General features: G+C 37.4%; 1 protein-coding gene across 3 annotated transcripts in view; it reads right to left on the bottom strand.

Moving 5' to 3' along the window:
* The window catches only part of syt3 (synaptotagmin III), a 48,291-nt gene that overhangs the window by 11,989 nt on the left and 14,890 nt on the right, over positions 1 to 21,412 (bottom strand). For all 3 annotated transcript variants that reach the window (XM_077212654.1, XM_077212653.1, XM_077212655.1), the window contains 5 exons: positions 8,654 to 9,058; positions 8,399 to 8,507; positions 7,060 to 7,242; positions 3,594 to 3,720; positions 3,042 to 3,260 (listed from right to left, as the gene is read on the bottom strand). In XM_077212654.1, coding sequence (XP_077068769.1) covers positions 3,042 to 3,260; positions 3,594 to 3,720; positions 7,060 to 7,242; positions 8,399 to 8,507; positions 8,654 to 9,058 — 1,043 coding nt within the window. The remainder of the gene's footprint in view (positions 1 to 3,041; positions 3,261 to 3,593; positions 3,721 to 7,059; positions 7,243 to 8,398; positions 8,508 to 8,653; positions 9,059 to 21,412) is intronic.

A 21,412-nucleotide genomic window follows, 5' to 3' on the forward strand; every position in this document is an offset into this window, starting at 1 on the left:
TGCTGCTTAACTCCTGTTAATCCATTAAACCCTGTAACTTTTAGAAAGCAAGACTACAGCAAAGAAACTGTGTACATACAAGTTCAAAAGTTTGGGATTGGATTTTGGGATTGGATTAATTCTCTTATGCTCACCAAGGCTTTATTCACTTGATCAAAAACACAGTAAAATAGTGATATTGTAAGATATTATTAAGATTTAAAAAGTAAAAAAGATTTTATATATTTTAAAATGTAGTCCTGTGTTGGTAAAGCTGAATTTTCAGCATCATTACTCCAGTTTTCAGTGTCACATGATCATTCAGAAATCATTTTAATATGATGATTTGCTGCTCAAGAGATGTTTATTATTAATATTATCAATGTAGAAAACAGTTGTGCTGCTCAATATTTCTGTGAAAACTGTGATACATTTTTTTCTGGATTATTTTAGCAAAAGTGACAGTAAAGACATTTATAATGCTACAAAACAGTTGTTTTGAACTTTCTATTCCTCAACTTAATGTATCTTTGCTAAGTAAAAGTACTTTCTTAAAAAAAACAAAAAACTTAATGACACCGAACCTTTGAATTGTAGTGCAAGTGCATTATTGTACACACAGTTTTTGTCTGAATTTTACAACTTTGCCACACTAAAAAAAAGCATTATGCTGTTCCTGGTTTTACAAAGAATACTGTTTAATTCAGATTGAAAATCTATTTAGATTTATCACGTCATCACTTGCATGTGTTTAAAGAATGTCATACAGATTCTCCTAGCTAAAGCATGTGTTGGATGCTAGGATGATAGGTTTGTTTCCCCCCTTATACGCTTTGTTGAGACTTTCATCTTTCTCTCAAGTTCTTGTTCTGCCAGACAGAATTAATCATCAGCTATGATGAAAAAGGAACAAGGGCAGCAGAGGTAAACAAAAAGTGCCGCAATATTTCATCAAAAACATCAAGCATCTGAGGTACATCTCTCCAAGACCTATAGAATCTGCCAGCTTCGGGTATGAGTCTGTATACGTGATGTGAATGCTACTGTATGTGATGCGAGATTTTTCTGCTATACACCAGCACCTCGAAAAAAATAAATTATACCTCAAGTAATTTTTTTTACCAGCTGAGTAGGGAAATCGGTTAATGCCACCTAAGTGGCCGAGCGGCTGAACCCTGCTTGTAAACATTTCACTGACATCCATTCACATGTCAGACACACAAATGTCAGGAACACACTCAAATCCAGCATGAATCACTGAACCATTTTTAAATTTGTCTTGTCAGACAAAGTAGATGGTGCCAAATTTATCTTATTTCCTTCATTTGACCTAGTCATGCTGTGGAAAATTTCATCTTCCTTATTTAAACACACTACAGCTTGTGTTTCATTTGATTATTTCACTCTGTTCTCCAAAGGTACAAATAACTTCTAAAATAACAATTATCTAGGATCATGATAAAAAATTTTTCTAAAAACCGCTCAATTAAGATGCTGTGATAATTTCAGAAGTGCTCTTGACAAAAACTCCTTTGCACAGTTGACCTTCACTAATTTCATGCAATTTTCCATGGATAGACGAGCACATGCATCACTAGATCTCCTCACACCTCTACTACCAACATCCCCAAGGACACATCATCATCATCGACTTAGCATGTAATAATGCATGATTTTCAATAGTGAAAAACGTCTCATGAATATAAAATAAGCTTTTTAACTCTGCTTAAGAGAAATATGAAAATACCATGAAAGATACCATAATTATCATCAAATCTGACTTGGCTAAGGTTCCTCAAAATAAAACCAAGCATAATTTATTGGGTGAAATTTGCTAAAGAGTGTTTAGGTGCAAATTCCTGCCTCTCAACAAAATACCACTGGCATTACAGTTTAATAGACACTAAAGGCATAAATATAGTGCTATATTTAAATTTAGATGTATTTTTTTCCCAGGAAAAACACGCCTCACTTCTAGTGTAAAATGTGGTAACCTGTAATTGTTACCTTTTAGAGTTATTTCTACCTGAATTGTTCCTTAAAAGTTATTAATATAATATAATACAAATGTATTGGTATAAATGAATGCATTTACTTTGATTCAGCTATATTAAATAATACTATTGACTTGAGATGTAATTTTCACAAACATAATTAACATTGCGTATGAACCACGCAGGGAAGGTAGATTTTTTCTCAAAAGAGACATTTTTGGATCTTTTTATTGATGACAGCAGTAACTTACCAAATGATGATCAAGTGAAAGAGAAGAGTGTTATATCTTGGCACATATCCAGAAGTTTGGTGTAGTCAAGTGCACTTCCAGCATTTCCTATTCAGGTGTTGGTGTGGTGCTAATGTGTTCAGTGCAAGTGCTTTTACATTCTGAGCTGTGGAGCTCATAGAAGACCCAGATTCGAGTCTGGCCCAGGTCATCCTGTTCCCCCCTCTCTCTTTGACTTCCTGTCTCCCTGCTACTGTGTAAAAAAATGCTATCCATCATGGCTATTCAACTCAGGTCTTGGATGTCCAATTTCCTGCTGGGTTTAGCTCCAACAATAATCAAAACCCAAACCTGCATGACTCTCTTTCTTCTATGGAACATCAAATATGGAAGTCCATGCTCACATCATCTTTTGTTTTTCGCAGTTTTCCTTCCGCAGAAGACAGCGAATCATACAGGTTTAGAGCGAATTTTTGGATAAAGGATTTCTTCAAAATCACACAGGTGGGTTGCATAAGAGTACAGCGGCTCTCCAGGACCGTAGTTGAATAGCCTTGCATTACAGTCTCAGTATCGTACTCCAGATCATGATATTCAAAAATCTGGTAGTTGTAGTCTGCTGCATCCTTCACAACCTAGCACTCAGAACCATTCTTTTTTGGTGTGTTTGTGGCGTTACCTAATTTGCATAAATCTTTCAGCAAATGGAGGTCTAAAACAACAATGACAGCATGTGCAAATACCGTACTCAATGCTATCAACACTACTCCTTCTCGCTGAATTCCTTTGTGTTTAAGGTCTAATGAACCTTCAATGTGTGTCTATGTCATTATCTCACCGCGGTTCCTTCCACGATGTCTCTCCAAATAGGCTTCTCCCCTGTTCCCTCGCTGAAGTCCAGCAGGTTATCCACCACCACTTGACCTATGAGGTCATGTCTGGAGAAACGGTCGAAGTCGTAGACGGAGAAGTGGAGCTTGCGAGAGTGCAGCTCAGCCAGGGGCACGCCGAACTGGAACGTCTCATTAAAGATCGGGTTGAGAGTTTTTCTGTGCACCTGCGAACCAAAGCCAGGGAAAGAACGAGCGGAAATGAGAGAAAGTGAAGGAAATTAGATAAGCCGAGGAGCTGAGAGGGAAAAGTGAGTGAAAGGAGCGAACAGGAGATTGGTTAACATCAAAACTGCAAATGCATAAAGTTAATTCAAAATTCAAAATGCAATGGCTGATATAGATGTATTTTTAGATGAACTAGGGCACTGGGAAAAAAAATCCACAGGCAGGCTGAGAAACGCAGATCTTAATGAGTCCTAAGAGGGTCTGCCATCTGAACAGTGGATTATTGTAAAAGTAGCGAGCTGACTGCTGCTTCGCTAGGATAAAAAAGATACCTTGGTCTGAAATTTCTTCTTCCTATCAGGCAGTAAGTAGATCTTGACATAAGGATCGGAGAAACCATTGGCATCCTTCGCCGGGAGGTCCAGGGCTTTCAGTATCTTAACCACCAGCTGCTCCGTGCTGTAAGAAAGACATGTCAGCGTCACCATAATTCACTTTGAACTATCTGGATCTTTCTGCGCTCGCTAGCCTGGGCGTGAGTTCATTTCAGCATCATCTAACCGGCAATGACAAGAGAGTTGGTTCATACTGAAATAAGCTGACATCAAGGCCAGTATCAGGAGAGCATTGCTGCACTGAGTTCACTAAAGCTCAATGGCTGTCACCAAGGTTCAGGAAAACAGGGAAAAAAGAGGAGGTGCCAATGGTACAACCCAGCTCAACAACTTGGAAATAATTGACAGATGGATGGAGTCGTACTTGTGCTGTGCAAGCTAAAAGGATCTTGTCTGAACGTGAATATATGAGATAATACATCCCTAATGTGAATATAAAGACATGAATATTTAATGCGTAATGCAATGACTGTGGCCTCCAACACCGTACTTTATTAATAATCCAGAGCTTATTACGAATCAAATCATAGGTCATTTCAAGGCTAGACTGCAGCGGTCAGGTGCCAAGCACAGCACGACCGTGAACTTCTGAAGCAAGAGGCTCACCCAGTGTTTGCGCAGATGTAAATAAGAGAGGCGGGGGAACTTCTGTGGTTGCTAATCAGGCCTTGTTAGACTGTGTCTCTCAGCGTTAACAAATGTGTCACCCTTTCATTAAGACACACAAATCAGCAACACTGGGGGAGGAAGAACACCAGCAGAAATCCAATACGGCCTTAGACTGACGGACATGTTGCTCACGAAGAATGACATGACATGGTACTACAAATCTCAACAAATCAGGATGAAAATAAATACATTATTCATGCAATATTATCATCCAATTTGTAAGTGACAAATTTAATCATCTAATACTGTAGAAACATATAAAGACAAGGATTAAAGTGCTGTTTACACTGACAGCGATTTGAAGAGTCATTCCTTTTCAAGGACAGTTGACAATTTCCACCAATGTGTGCAAAGAGATTTCGACTTCAAATAAATGCTGCTCTTTCTTTTTTTATTAAAAGTATCCAGAAAAAGAAATATTTTTTTAAGTAATTGTTTTCAACTGTGATGATAAGAAATATTGAGCAGCAAATCATCATATTAGAATGATTTCTGACGGATCATGTGACACTGAAGACTGGAATAATTATGCTGAAAATTCAGCTTTGCTAAACTACATTTTAAAAAATATTAAAATATTTTAAATTGTAATAATATTACTGTTTATACTGTATATTTGATCAAGTAAATGCAGCACTGGTTAGCATAATTAACATCATGCTATTAATGCCCACTGAAAGGAGGTGGTAAACAAAATTCATTCATCAAGTAATAATCAAATGATGGACAGGAGTGTTAAAATGACAATATATATTGTGTAGATTAACGTACTTGCAGCATTTTAATCATGATTCAGATGCCATGAGCAGCACAACACCCAATGGAAGTGCAAACAGTGATTCATCCCCTGAATTCATGGGCTAGAGGTTGAGTAGCAACCAATGGCACAAAAACTCTGAAATTTCCTCTGATTAATTGCTGTCAGCGTGAGCAGCCCTTAAGATGTTCTTGCTAATAGTAAAATCACAACAGATTGCAAAATAAGATACTTGTTGACATTTCAAGTTAGAAAAAACATTCCCAGATGCATTTTGAGCTGTCCAGTCTAATGCACATTATATCAGTTTGGCGGAATTAGAAATGAATCTCACGGCAAGTGGCATGCAGCACAACAGAATTGAAAATGACAGGCTCTGTCTTGCCCACATTAGAGCGAGCATTTAAAGCAACCCCCCCCCCCCCCCCCTTTTTTTTTTCATTACTTAGTGACAGGCTCCTTCAACCACCCCCTCCCTCCCTTTACAAAATCAATGCGAACCAAAACAAGAACTCAAACTAAAGTCATGCATTTACACATGCGCCTGAAAGTGCTCGTTTGGAAAACACAATGATCAGCACTCAGCTGGAATCTGACAAATAGATGGACAAATTAAAATAATAATAAACCAACATCCAGCTCAAACCTTTGTAGACAATGGGTTGGAAATAGCTGCTATTCCCCCATGCGCCGCATGTGTTATCGGCCTACTGTTGTGCTGATAGAAAGCTGCGTCCCACCGGATGCGACTCTGACTGACAGTGTCAACCTGCCCGCTATTCCCAAAATACTTGTAGCTGTGACATATTCGCATTGATGTATTGCAAACGCAACAGCATAGCAGGAGGTGTGATGATGTCAATTAAACACACGGAGATGAGAAACAATCTTGGCCAAGAGCTCTCACGAAAATGCTGAGTAATATGTCCGGTAGCATTTGCTTTAAAAGGAATAGAAATTTTGTTCATTTACTCACAATATGGGTGGGCAAATTTACCACAATATTATATCACAATATAAGTCCTTTTATTTCACAATAATGATAGTTATTTTTGTTAAAATTATATTATTACAATACCAACATTTTTGATTCAATTTCAATTTTAACACCAATTTCGATATCACAGCAAAAAATAAAACTAGACGAACTCTTTCTTCTGTGGAACACAAAAGATGTTAGGAAGAATATCTGTCTTTTCTATCCAATGAATGTGAAGGGTGGCCATGTCTGTTCACTTTATGGAAAAGAACAGCTTATTTGTTCCATAAAAGAAAGCAAGTACTTTTAGGTTTGGAACTACATCAGGAAATTATGACAGAATTTTGATTTGAGGGTGAACTATCCCTTTAATTTAAAAGCGTCCCATCTCCTGCACACACACAATTGTGACATACTCACCTTAGAACTCTCACAGCAGAATATAATAGACCGATAATGTGATGAACAGGAACAGAAGTGTCAAATCATTTATTTGAACTACTCCCTATGTGCAAGGAACGAGATATCAATCTCCACTCACCCATCTTCATCTCTCTCTCTCTCTCTCTCTCTCCCTCGGCCTCCTCTGTAATTCTGGCCGAAACACAGTGCTGTGTTATTATGTGTTGACAGGCTGTGCTGTTTAAAGTGGCTGGTCATATATAATTCATGAGTGAAACAGCCTCTCCTTCCTTCATTTCTCAAACATCAGCACTTTCCACCATTCTAATGTCCCTCTGCGTGACGGCAAAATAAAGGACCCTGTCTGACGTGCATGGGCTGCCCACAGCGGGCCTGACTATAACTCATCGTGCTGACTGCAACTCCCCGGTTTCTTTCTCCAACTCGCCTTTTCAATTGTAAGCTCTGCCGATGAGATCTATTTATAACCCACTGATGTATTGAGAAGCATGGATCCACATTGTGTGACAGTTCCATATGAGACACTTCCACGTGGGGAGAGGAGGTAGTGGTGGGATGGATCTGAGCGGACTCACTTGAAGGCGTAGCGCAGAAGGAAGCTAATTTTGCCGCAGTTGTCGCCTTGTTTGCCATCACCCTGGTCTCCCTGGCGCAGCCGGTAAAGTTCTGGTTTGATCTGCCCAATGCTGGTCAGCTGATCACTCTTCTCCTCACTGTGGAAATCAGGGCTGGAGAGCTGGTGAGTCATGGGCTTAGGCCTAGAGAGAGACCAGAAGGTGAACAACACACTCACACATGCGCATGTATAGACAAACTCCCACCACACTGGATATTTGCCTATAAGCCTATTTTAACATTTTGGCTTTTTGCACTGCGCATTCTTTTCTTTTTTTAAATTCTAATGCAAATAAGGGGGCAAAAGTAGAGAAAAAACTGAATACACATTTATACTTATTTAAATGTATTTTAAAGTATTTATTTATCACGGTATTTGTTGTTTTGCATGATTTTATGATTCATTTTAAATGAACACACTGTTTACATGATTACAGTTATTTTTACTGTAGAGCACCACAAAAAAATATTGCATTGATATAATGGGAATATAATAAAAGAAAATATGTCAAAATGTCATGAAAAAAGTTTTTAAATACAGGCTTTATTTTCTTACGCAGTATATAATATATGCAATAATTTAATTAATTTCTTTCTTTCTTTATGTGTGGTCATGTTTTCATGTGATTCAGTAAAGTATTTAAAGACATTTAACCCCAGGATGTCCTTGAAGTAATGAAGTGTGCAGATATACTGTTTTCAAAAAGTGATAAACACTGTTCAAACGCTTAGGGCACCTTTAAAAAAAAAAAAAAAAAACTTTATTCTGCAAGGATGAATTAAATTGATCAAAAGTGCCCAGTATAGTACAGTAAAGACTTTAGTTAAAGATTTCTATTTGAAATAAATTATGTTCTTTTGAACTTTCTATTCCTGAAAAAAGTATCACAGTTTCAACAAAAATATCAAGCAGCAGAACTGTTTTCAACTTTAAAATGAATCAGAATTGTTTCTTGGTTACCAAATCATCATATTAGAATTATTTCTGAAGGATCAAGTGACTGAAGACTGGAGTAATGATGCTGAAAAATCAGCTTTGCCATCACAGGAATAAATTACACTTCAAAATGTATAACACAATATAAAGAAAACAGTTATTTTGGTAATTATTTTTCATGATATTACACAATAGTTTTTTTTTTTTACATAAATCTCAACAGTAGCGATTTTTCAGTAAGCTAAAACACAATATTGTACTTCAATATAACATTCTGCAAGACACAAACTACACACCCATTCCATCATCCTGCAACATACATACAGAGAGAGAGACAGGAACAACAAGAGAAGGTCACTGACCTGGTGGTGACCGGCTGCTGGGAGTGGGCATTGGGCAGGTCTTTTGCAGCTGAGCCTCCTTCTGTTGCTGGGGGCAACTCGGGAGATGTCTGGCTCAACTTAAGGTTTGCTGGAAGAGAAACCATAAGCCATAGAAAAGATTAAAGGAGTGTAGTTAAGAGAATGGAGGATAATTAACAATGATCATTGTCTCTTAGGTCTAACAAAGAGTAAAGTAGTGCTTCTGAGTTTGATACAATGCAGAGTTCTGCTCACCAGCATTGTTGGGATAAGAGTCCATGTCTAGGTAGGAATGCTCCTGCATCTCCTGCGGACCCCCAACCACACCCCCCACTACCAGCCCCCCTCCGCCCTCCACCCCCATCGGGTCGGAGAAATGGGGGTGATGCTGACCATGCTGGGAGAGTGAGGGATACAGCGAGGAAGAGGAGTGAGTATCCTTCCTCTGCAATAGGGGAGGAAGCAGCGAGGAGCCCCCTCCACCTCCGACCCCGCCCAAACTGGCACCGCCGGGCAGGAGCCCCGACGTTAAGCTCAGACCCCCGCCTTCCTGATCTCTCCACGGCAACCAGCAAAGCTTCCAGGAGACGAAGAGAGAGACAGAGAGCAGCACAATGCCACAGAACGTTACAATGACGGAGAGCAGACTCACAGAGATCTCTGAAAGAGAGAGAGAGAGAGAGAGTGAGAATGATTTATTACAACCTCGAGAGGTAACAAAAATCATGAGAAATGCAATGATTCTGTTCCACTGATTCAATTCCACTGAACTCTTCAGGTTCCTTAACAAATCCACAAACGGTTCTTTTAGGACTAGAACAATTGGTCCTAACTAGATACTAAATAAATTATAATTATAATAATATAATAAAAACACTATTATTCAACCAAAATTCATCTACTAAAAAAAACCTGATAACCTAACTAAAAATATTTGGTAACATTTTATTTGTTATAATATAGATACTTTATGCTTAATTGAATCAGCAAAATTCCACAGAGATACAAGATCTCTTCTTTCAGAATGTCCTGTTCCAGATGGCAGCACAAACAGTTTCACATAAAAACAACAACAAGTTAAACATGTATAAATGCATAATAACAACACAAAACTATTTTAAATGAGAAAAAAAACAGAAACACATTTCCTTTAGAGTAACAATAGTTTGTAAAATTTAGATATTTATACTATATTTAATTAATATTAATATACAATTTAAAAATGTAATATTGTCATAAAAAAGCAGTCATATTTATATAACACTGATTTAAGTATCACAAGCCTTAAGTACAACACAGCATAGTCTGCATTTTTGATTCATTTCGAGTTGTGGTTCAATGATAGATTCACTGAGTGAGTGAGTCATTAGATTGATTCAAACTGAAAACTCACTCTTTTTTACCAGTTCATCACAAAGAACAGGCTTTGTGAGTTAATTCTACCCTGCTGTCAAAACCCTACCTTACTGGGAACCTAAAACAATGACAGAACTTCTTTTAGGTATTGAGTGCCAGATTAGAAAACCTACAATAGCCTATTAGTCCATATATTTTGTCTTAAAGGCAGGGTAGGCATTTTTTTTTATAAACAAATTTTTTGTTATACTGCTTGAAACTCTCTCGCTAGCCTTCAGCTAGCCTGTTAATCTGCCATTCATGTTTACCGTCTTTTTTCTCTCTCGTGCACTCACGCCTTTTTCGAGTCCATCAAACAACTGTGGTGAGTAGATAAGTCAACAAACACAGTGAGTAATGTCTTCGCCTGTTATTGTCACTTGCACTGCGTGTCACATGTATAGTATAGCCTTCTCTGTCAGCGTTGAGGACTACACATGTGATAAATGCAGGGAGATTGTCAGGCTGATGGAGAAGATTTCAGAACTAGAGACACCCATCCAAACTTTAATCGAGGATAGTAAGAATGCAAGGGCTTTAGATACTGCTTTGGATGCGACTAGCTTAGTGAACTCTGTACATTGTTCTGTTCTGGCTGTAGAGCCTGTGCAACTGGGTGACCGTGAGACACAGTAGTCCCGGGACAAAACTTCGTTCCTCCGTTCCGATTACCATAACAAATAGATTCTCCCCACTAGGGCTGCAACTAACGATTATTTTAATAATCGATTAATCTGTCGATTATTTTTTTGATTAATCAATGAAATGGATAGAAAATAAAATAAAAAGCATTAATTTCCAACCCTTTATTCAAAAACAGAACTGACAGTGCAAATTCAGTGAAAAAAATCCAGTGCAAAAAAATGGACTAACACAAAAAACATACACATGTATGCTTACATCTGCCAAATACATATGCTTTTTAAAAATAAAGTGCACAAAAAGATGTTTATTTTTGTTTAAATGGACCTGAGCTGTCAGAACAATAAATAATTTATAAAAAATAAAGAAAATTACAATTCAGAAAAAGGATTTGTTTGAACGTCAGAACTTGTTCTCTACACTTGCACACACTCACAGATGCACACACTCACAAACTCACACTCACAGATGCACACACTCACAAACTTGTATTTTGTTTTGTTTTTTGTCAAAGATGTTATAATCTTTAACAAAATGTTTGACATTATTTAACAAGCAAATGCACACAAAAGACAAGTCTCGCGCATGGATAATAGGTAATAATAATAGCAATAATAATAATTATAACAGAAGATATCTCTAGTCTATCCTAATATTAATTATAAATATATAAATGCAATATAAAATAATATAAAACAACAAATACATTGGATTAACCACCTCCTATGGTGTGTAAGGTATTTTGCAGCTCATCCTTTCCGAGCATATAGTGTCATTTAGAGTAAAGATTAAAAAATTCAGTGCTGCAAATTGTGGAAAAACTGTGTTTTTTGTGTTTTCAACTTCGTCTATCTGATTCAAATCACAGTCTGCTAATTTAGTGGTAAGAATTTAATTGTTGTTTTTATTTATATTGTTGTCCATTTATTGAACTTCCATGCCTCTTATATAGTAATTACATATTACTATGTACCAATTTACTAATGCTCAGACACACTCGGTCTCTCTCGCGCTTGCTCGCGGAGTTCGCTTCGCTTTTGTCCAGTCTGGCGCCTCATAGATCTGCTCCGCTCCGCTCCGCACTCAACTTTTTTATTTATACTCAAACATCTCTGAGAATTATTGACAGGCGTAATAATCGCGCGACACAACGAATCGATAATGAAATTCTTTGCCAACTCTTTTAATAATCGAATTTAATCGATTTGTTGTTGCAACCATACTCCCCACTCAGTGAAACACCCACTGAGAATCCTGCTGAATGTGCCCTAGTTATTTGGCGATTCTATTACACGGAATGTGAAAATAGAGACACCAGCCACCATAGTCACATGTTTGCCGGGAGCCAGAGCGCCTGACATCAAAGCAAATTTTAAAGTGCTGGCTAATGTTAATTTAATTAATTCTCTAAAATTATTATTCACGTCGGCACTAATAATGTTCGACTTCGCCAGTCGAACTAAATCGAAGATCACTAAATTTAACATTAAAGAGTGAACTTGCAAGTACGATGTCAGGCACTGTAATTCTTGCCCCCTTCCTGTTTGCCGGAGTGATGAGATACTTAGTTGACTGTCCTCACTCAATGGCTGGCTGTCTAAGTGGTGTCCGCAAAATAATATAGGGTTCATAGACAATTGGAAAAGTTTTTGGGGCAGACCTGACCTGTTGAAAATAGAATGTCATCCCTCCTGGGATGGTGCCGTTCTTCTCTCTAGTAAAATGGCACATAGTCTTGGAGCTCAAACATGAATTGGGGCTCAGGTCAGGAAGCAGACAGACTGGCTAAACTGACCGTCTACTGAGTGTCTCACATCACTGAGGTCAGATAAATCCCATCGCATAGAGACTCTTTCACCTAGACATCATCAGAGACTATGTGTGTTCCCCGAACTAGGAAATACAAAAACTCCCAAACCCATTTAAGGGTAAACATTTTATTGATGTTCAACAAATAAATAACAAATATAATGCAGATGAACAAATGATAAAGCTTGGGGTTGCTGAATATTCTATCCCTTTCTACAAAAGCACTTACTGTTAATGATTACAGACCATAACCTAGATGTGCTGTGTTTGACAGAAACTTGGGTAAAACAAGACAATTACATTACTTTAAATGAGTGCACCCCGCAATATTACTGCTATAAACACGAGGCTCGTTTAAAAGGAAAAGGGGGAGGTATTGCTGTAATTTACAGCAATATCTTCAGTATTACTCAGAAGTCTAGTTTCAAATATAATTCTTTTGAAGTGATGGTGCTTTCTGTAATGTTATCTAGCGTAAGTGATAAATCCCGTTCGATATTTGTGCTGGCTACTATACAGGCCACCAGGCCACCATACAGATTTTATCAAAGAATTTGCTGATTTTCTATCAGAGTTAGTACTGGCTGCAGATAAATTCCTAATTGTTGGTGACTTTAATATCCAAGTAGATAATAAAAAAGATGCATTGGGATTAGCATTTACAGACATTCTAAACTCTATTGGAATTAGACAACACGTGTTAGGACCTACTCCTTGTCGTAACCATACTTTATCTAATGTTGTCACGTGGAACAGGGCTCCAGACTGCGACCATTTTTCTTGCCGGTGTGACCAAATATTATTTAAGTCGCGCTGGCGCGACCACAACGTTGCCAGTGTTGCCAACGTTGCAAACAATATTAAAGCGGAACGAAAATACGCTACTCATTTATGCTTCACGGACTGTTTATTAGTTCGGACCAATAATAGACAGCCCAGGACCCCGAACTTGCCAGTCGTGGGCCGATCTCGATTACGCGACACTGTTACTTGGAGATCCAGACTCTGGAGATCCAGTGAAGAAATCTATTGAATTCGCCTAAGAATTAATAACATCATCACTGCGAGATCCAGTGAGAAACATTCCGATTCGGCGCAGAGTTCTCTGTTATAAACCATAGATATCAGATCAAACAGCGCTGACGTGGAAACCAGAAAAAAGTCCACAAACCAGTAACATTCACCATGGATTTAGGCTAATTTAGTAACTGTAACCATAACTATGGTATTGTGACAGAAATAGTCAAACGCTTACACTACACATCTTTTTCCAGCACTTCAAAACTATAATATCATTAATGTTATTTTTCATGTGATGACCAACACATTTTTTGTTCATCCTTCAAAGCTAGTCCTAAAACTAAACATTTTAAGATGTAGGAAAACTCTTTTTTCTATTTAAAAAATAAATAATGAAATTACCATTGTAAACAGTAGGATGCTTATTGGCTATTTTCACTCCCTAATATCAATTTTTTCACTCGTTTTGCTTTTTAATTAATATTAAGACATTATGAATGATAATAATTAAAGTTAATTTCATCTACACCCTAAATTAAGCTTAGTGCTTTATTGTAAGCCCCAGTTCTGCCAGATATTTTTTGTAGAACTCAGTGGCTCCGGTGCTGCTGCCCTCAAATGTTAGTCTGGAGCCCTGTGAACTTAAAATAAAACTGCACATTATAATATCTGTACGTTAAGTCTATTTATTATTTAATATATATAAAGAATTTGTCAGTATTACAGTTATTTTGGGGGAAATTTGAATAACTGCATTGCAAGCTGATTTAAGGTGTGCCCCTAAATTTTCTGCTTGCGCTCCTAAAATTTTCAGTCAAGGGCTACAGCACTCCTAGTAACAAAACGTTAGTCTGGAGCCCTGTGGAATCAATGTTGATGCCGTTGAAATTCTGCAGCAGAGCGATGACATCTCAGATCATTATTTAATATCATGTAGCCTATACTTAATTTAGCCAAGGTTACAAAGCCGACTCTGTGTTATAAATATCACTTCTGCCACTAAAGATTGTTTTATAAATAATCTTCCTGACCAGTTTCATCTCGTCAGCATCCCAGATAGCTTAGAAGAACCTGATGTTGCAACAGAAATGATTGGCTCTCTCTTTTCCAGCACTTTAGACACATTTGCTCCATTGCGCTTAAAGAAGATTAAAGAAAATAGTCCAACGCCATGGTACAACGAGCAAAATCGGGCCCTAAAGAGAGCAGCCAGAAAAATGGAGCGTAGCTGGAAGAAAACAAAATTAGATGTTTTTCGCATTTCGTGGAGAGAGAGCACGATTGCGTACAGAAACTGCAAGTTATGCTTATTTTTCAACACTCTCTGGAAAAAAGCAACCCAACCCAAGGTATTTATTTGAAACAGTACACCGGGCGTTTCCAAACAGCACAGCAGTAATGACTTTATGAACTTCTTTACTTCCAAGATTGATTAAGATTAGAGAGAAAATTATAACTATGCAACGGTCTACTACAGTATCGTATCAGACAGTGCATTGTAGTCTCCCTGAGGAAAAAATGTATTAATTCATTGCTATAGAATAAGAAGAATTGTCTAAACTCGTTAAATCATTCTAAATCAACAACAGGTATGTTAGACCCTATACCGACTAATGCTATGTTTACACTTGGCATTAACATGCGACCTGTATCCGGATGTTGTCCACATACACATTGAAAAGACAAGTGTAAACGCACTTCTGATCGGAATGTTATCCGATCAGCGTGTCCAGGTTCGGAGGTAGTCGAGGACGCATTGTGATCGGATCTCAGTGTAATGTAAACGCAATCCAGCCATCATGTCTGCATTTACAGGTGGACATCACATAAAACCCCACCCAGTAGGCTTGGGCGGTATCCAAATTTTGATACCGTCAAACCTCCTCCCTATTTTACCGGGGTATACGGTATTACCGTGACTAATTAAAAATTATGACATAAGGCTCAGACAGCATCACCAAACTGTTGGCTTGTGCCTACACCGTTCAGAAACTGAATACCAGATCGGGCAAAAAAACACACAAAAAAAAAATCAAGGCCAACCCGTGCATGTTGTGTCTGATCCCTGCTGACGGCATTTAATGTAATATGAGCCGTAGCCCTATTTAGACTCGACTATTTTTAATACGTGGGCCGTTATAATATGATGGCGCCAAATAATTGTTTAACCCAGGTGCTGAGGGGGTGGTAGATATAAATACTATTTATAAATGAGCAAAAATGGGACAATTAATAATATTTAATTATTTTAATTATGACAATTGTATTCATTTTATTAATTAATTTAAATTAAATTAACAAGCAACACGCAAGAAGTGCATTTGTAAATTCGGTGACACGCGTCGATTGATTTTTATTAATACAACTTTTCTGTCAGTGCTGCAAAGATTAAGTTGACGATCGCCATCTCCTAGTGGACGCGCATATATAGAGAGAAATGCAAATCGTGGATTACATAATCAGAAGGTATAGGCTAGCCTTTTTCTTTTCGTTTTGAATTGTTTCGTTTAAAGAAATTGACGATTGATATCTCCGTAGTGAACGCGCCTATAGAGAGAAAAATGCACATCATGGATTAATCAGAGAGTATGCTGCCTATATTTCTTTTCCTTTTGAATTGTTTCGTTTAAATAAATTGACGAATCGCCATCTCCATAGTGAACGATAGAGAGAAATGCACATCATGGATTAAATAATGAGAGAGTAGGCTAGCCGATTTCTTTTCGTTTTGAATAGTTTCGTTTAATTTGATGATCGCCATTTCCGTATGAACGCGCATAGAGAGAAATGCACATCATGGATTAAATAATCAGCGAGTGGCCTATTTCTTTTCGCTTTGAATTGTTTCGTTTAATGAAATTTCAAGCTTTATTTAGATATAGGCCTATCTGTCATGTCTGTGAGACATACACTGAGTTTCGGTTAATTTATGATGAGATTTCAATGCAAGTGACCGCGGCGCGCCAGCGCACGATCATGTCATGATTATGTTGTCTGCTATATTTGATTCTTATTTATTATTGGTTGATAAAAAAAAATATTAAAATTAAGATACAATTTATACAAAACGAAATTCACTTTAAAGAAAGGCCTTTTACAAAATGAAACTTAATTAAGTGGTCAATGTCTGTCTCCCGATGCATCCCATCTTACTCGTGCTGTTCAGTTTTCATTATCAACGTAAAAAAAATAACATTATAATATTTTAACAAATATAAACTAATGCGCTTATTTAATGAACTCGGGGCAAAATGCATCTTCGCAGCAGTGAGTGGGTGGTGTTTCCATCTCTCACGGTCACCTTTTTTATTGCAACATTTACAAATTGCCTCGTCAGTATTTACCGCCTCTCCCTTCTCTCTCTCTCTCTTTCTCCTCCACACTGTCACTTGATGACAACTACATAAGCATTTTTAGGCATTGAATAAATTATATTTATATATTATATAAGTGCCGGTAATGACGGTATTGAAACTGATACCGTTGCTATTTTAAGACCCCGCGGTATACGATATTACCGAAATACCGCCCAACCCTACCGCCCAGTCATTATTCCCCCTCCTCTCTCCAGGAATAGCTGCACATAGCGTGGTTTTGCGATACAGTCGAGACGAGAGCGAAGTACATCGCAAAAAAACCCTGAAATGTTTGTTTTCTTACCCTAAAGTTGCAGAACCATTAATTTTCTGTAAAAAACGCAAATTTTTCCCACCACAGCTGGCAACGTTCTCGGATACGTTTCTCTATAGAGATCGCTAAGACATGTGACCAACTGGGCGGCAACGTCATCAGAACGCAAAGAATTATGGGTATGTTTGGCCCGTTTACATGGGCTGGCATAGCAGGCAAGTGTTCTGGCATGAAAAAATCGCGATCGAACAGTGGAAACATAAAAACATACTCCATCATTTTCTTCATAGAGGTTATCATTCAAACTGCAAGTTGTGTTTACTTATATTTGTGTAACTTACACTCGCAATAAAACAAAACATTGTGCTTTTGTCACACTCTAAACCCTTGTCAAACTGTAACCTACAACTGTCACCCAACCAAACACACACAGTTTTAAAAGCAACATCCAACCCCATTTCGAAACAGTCTGTGGGTTACATCTGTTGGAAATTAATCATATCGCATTGGTTTTCATTTCTTTTCTTCAGAGCAGTTGCATATTCTACATTGATTAAAAAAGAAAATCAAAGGTGTTTTTAATGGTAGTATTATTTTATACCAAAATCAATTATTTACCATTCAGATGAGAATAAAGTTAGGGTTAATTAAAATTAAGGAAAACAAATATATTGATCCGTTCTTAAAGAATAATTCAGGTATTTAGCACTTTGAGTCTATTTTCTAGTTTGTTTTGGATGAACTAAGTTAGAGTGGTGGGCAGAATTTTGACGATGGGTCCTGTCTCGACATTTTGAATCTTTTAGAATCGCCTCTGACCGCTTCAGAGTGGCTGTCTACGAGCATACACAAACATGTCCTTAAAACAACCCTTAACATTCGTTTTCAAAACTGTGCAAGAAGGACTATTGCAGTTTATAACACAGCAGGTAGACGGCATCTTGAACACTGCGTTCTTCCCTCCATGCAATCAATCTGGCGCCTTCTGTTTGTGCCGATTCCCAAAATGCTTTGCGTTCACCACTGGTAATACGTCACGATGACGTCACATTAGCAATCTCTATACCATTTCCATTACGACATCTATCCATATTATTAGTACTTTAAGCCTCTTCATCCTCCTCATTTTGCGAGATTTGTAGAATGTACCCCAACTGAAAACTGTTTTTAAAAGAAAACCCACCAGTTCAGGTCGACATTGCACCGGAGCCATCCTTCTTCTTTTTCGTGGGAATGCGAGATCCGATCTGTTATCCAGATACAGAAGCCACTTGATGTGGACAGGTGTAACACACCGTGTCCTGATTGGCTTATCACGGTGATCGCATGTTGATGCCAAGTGTAAACGCAGCCTAAGCTTTTGAAAGAGATGCGAGGTCATAGATCCTCTTCTTAAAATCATTAATTCATGTTTGTCACTAGGATATGTACCGAAAACTTTTAAGCTGGCTATTGTTAGACCTCTTATTAAAAAAACGCTTTAGTTTTTTTCACAAGCTGCTTTTGTGAATGCCTCTCCGCTGCTGTGCGTGTTCCGGTGAGCAGACAAACAAAATGCTGAGCTCATGATGTGAGGCGCTATTATATATTATATATATATATATATATATATATATATATATATATATATATATTATAAAAGCTATTATATATTGGCGCTTTTATATATTGTTCATCCAAAGCATCCCTGAAATATTTAAATGTTTTTGTTTATTTAAATTAAAAGTTAAGTTCCGATCTATTATTCTTTCTTTCTGTTGTATGATTCAATGACATTACAAAGTGAAATTATTGCAGGTGTTTTTCATTGCATGGTTTTCAATGTAATTTTTTTAAAGGGGGACACGACTAAAAAAATTTGTGAACCACTGTTCTGTCAACACTATCAATGCCGAAATGAAACTGCAGCAGTCAGGTTGAACAAGTAGAGCTAGTTGTTTACGTTATGTAATGTTATGTGCTTTGAGGTAATTTATCGCCGTCTCTCGCGATGCTTTAGACTCTGCTGTGTGAGTTCATGTGTTTGAAAGGAGGCGTGGCTTTGGAGACGCTGTGAAGGGAGGGTGAGATCTAATGCTTTCAAAGGCTAGCTTGCTATTGCTTGCCTCTCCGAAATTGGCTACCCTACCTTTAACCAACATTTCTCTTTTAATTTTAACTTCTCATGTCTATTTACTTTCTCTCCCATCACATTTAATTCACATTGCATTATTTCTGTTTTCCTAGGTCTGTAGATTCACTTGCGTTTCAGGAACACATCCTTGTCGAGAGATGAATGCAGAAGTGCTGTTAATGGAAACGAACATCATGGAATTCATTTGGTTACAGTATTTTTTTAAATGAAACTCAGTTCTCAGTTACCAACCCTAGGTAATAAACTTGATTGCATAACCTAGGATGATGAACACAGAGATATTTGAAAAGAAAAAATGTGCAAATGAGGTAGCCTTGGCAGACAGATGCTGCGCTTAGGGAATGACTGGGAGAAACAGAGAGAGAGAGAGAGGATCAGAAGGATAAAAAGGAAAGGAGATGGCGCATTGTGCCTGTAAATTACCACCGGCTCTCCTAACATTCGCAAGCCCTTATCTGAATACAAAGCCAAGAAAACGATGGATTTATTTCCAAGCAAAAAAAGTGTCAATGCCAATGACAATTTCCACAAAGATGTCCTCTAAACTGTGATTAAGCCTTATGACTCTGTCTCTCACCAAGTGTGAGCTTTCAATCACACAGCCTTTAATAACAATTTATATGAGTGTGCATGAGTGAGTCACTTGAAAAACATTGACTTTGGCAACTCGGTTTCAGCAACAGAGTGAAGAGAACAGCTCCTCTTCAACAAGCAGGGACAAACAAGTGCCTGCCAATCAAGAAAAACAAAGGGCCTGCCTGTCAGCCTGACTCTCGAGAGCTCTATTCAAATCTCACACCAACAAAGTTCCTCGGCTTACCCTGCTTGCACATCACTTCCTCAGACACAACACCCACCAGCTCTAAAACCCCCAAGGGTGGTTCTACCTTGAGCTACTCTGTAATTTCTATTATGCAAGGAGGCTATATCGTATGACTATCCGCTCTCCCTTCATTTTCCCTTCCGTCATGCCATTTTTCGCAGTTTTTGTTTCACCATTTTTGTTTCTTCTCCCAACCACTCTCTTTTCCTTGATACATTGCTCATACAGTCGCTGATCTCCAAAGATAGAGCCTGGGTTGGGCAAAATTCAGAATTGGCTCTGTTTCAATCTATAATTTGGAATTTAAATTGGTAACGTCTCACATGATGTTGGAATGAAATTTAAACTGGAATGAAAGGAAGAGGAATTCTTTGGAATGCAAACATTCATAACAGAGAGGGATTTCAGTAATCAAACATAACAAAACAGGCAGGTCTGGATCATGTTGTTTTGCTCTTTTTTGAAAGCCTCTGGTCAATTTTAAATATTTTGAGATTTCTTCGTCCATGGTTCATAAAATGAGAGCAGTATATATATTAATTTAGTAATACATAAAAAGGTATTGTTTTAATAAATTGTATTATATTCATTCAGTAAAACAAAGTTTTAATATAATGAATTAAATTCAAATTAATTCAAATTAAACATTTTATATTTTCACACACACACACTTATAATATACAATTACTACAGTGGATAGCATAAGTGAACACACCCATGCTAAAGTTGACTAAAAAGAGGAATAAGATTGGCATGGGGCACTTTCCATAAGATCATCTCTCAATGCAAATCATACCAGCAATTAGCCTAACTGAAAAAACACCATGCCAATCTCTAGGTATGGTGAAGGGTATGTGATGATGTGGGGATATTTTAATTCCAAAGGTTAAGAGAACTTTATCAGGATGCATATTATCCTGGATCCATGAAACAACTGGCCTTTAAAAATAAAAATCTGCCTGACTCTATGGGAATTTAACATAGGGCTGTCCTGACTTATGCAACCTGTATTTTAAGGAAGAACATTTATTTATTTACGTTACATTATTCATTCACAAAGAAAATTGGTGTCCTTAAAGGTTGGATTTCTCCTCATTTTTTAAATTAAGGCATTAAGATCAATTTCCAAAAGAAGATTTTGTTATTCCTCTTTTTTGTCAACTTTAGCATGTGTGTGTACACTTATGCTAGGCACTGTATTATATAAAAATATAATTATTTAGTTATATAATTGTATCGCCTTAAATTCACCTTTAGGTTTCATCATATTAATAAATACATATATATTATTATTGTGGTAAAATGTCTCTGTATAAAAACACAAATCCAGATCTAAATTATCAGCTGAGTAACTAACCCATGGTTTGGACAGAAACCTGTCTTATTTAAAAAGGTTAAAAATAGGTTTTTTTTAACCTAGTACAATTCAGAAATTGCCAAACCTTGGCATGACTGCACACACACGCAACCTCTTCTAGTACGTTACAGAAGAGACATCATGCTTTCCATTCTCATCTTACACCACCTTCATCATTTGTCTCCCTTGCATCTCATATGCCCT

The sequence above is a fragment of the Siphateles boraxobius genome, unplaced genomic scaffold (assembly GCF_051911475.1).
Source record: "Siphateles boraxobius isolate OS27281-9 unplaced genomic scaffold, OSU_SipBor_1 66, whole genome shotgun sequence".
NCBI lineage: Eukaryota > Metazoa > Chordata > Actinopteri > Cypriniformes > Leuciscidae > Siphateles > Siphateles boraxobius.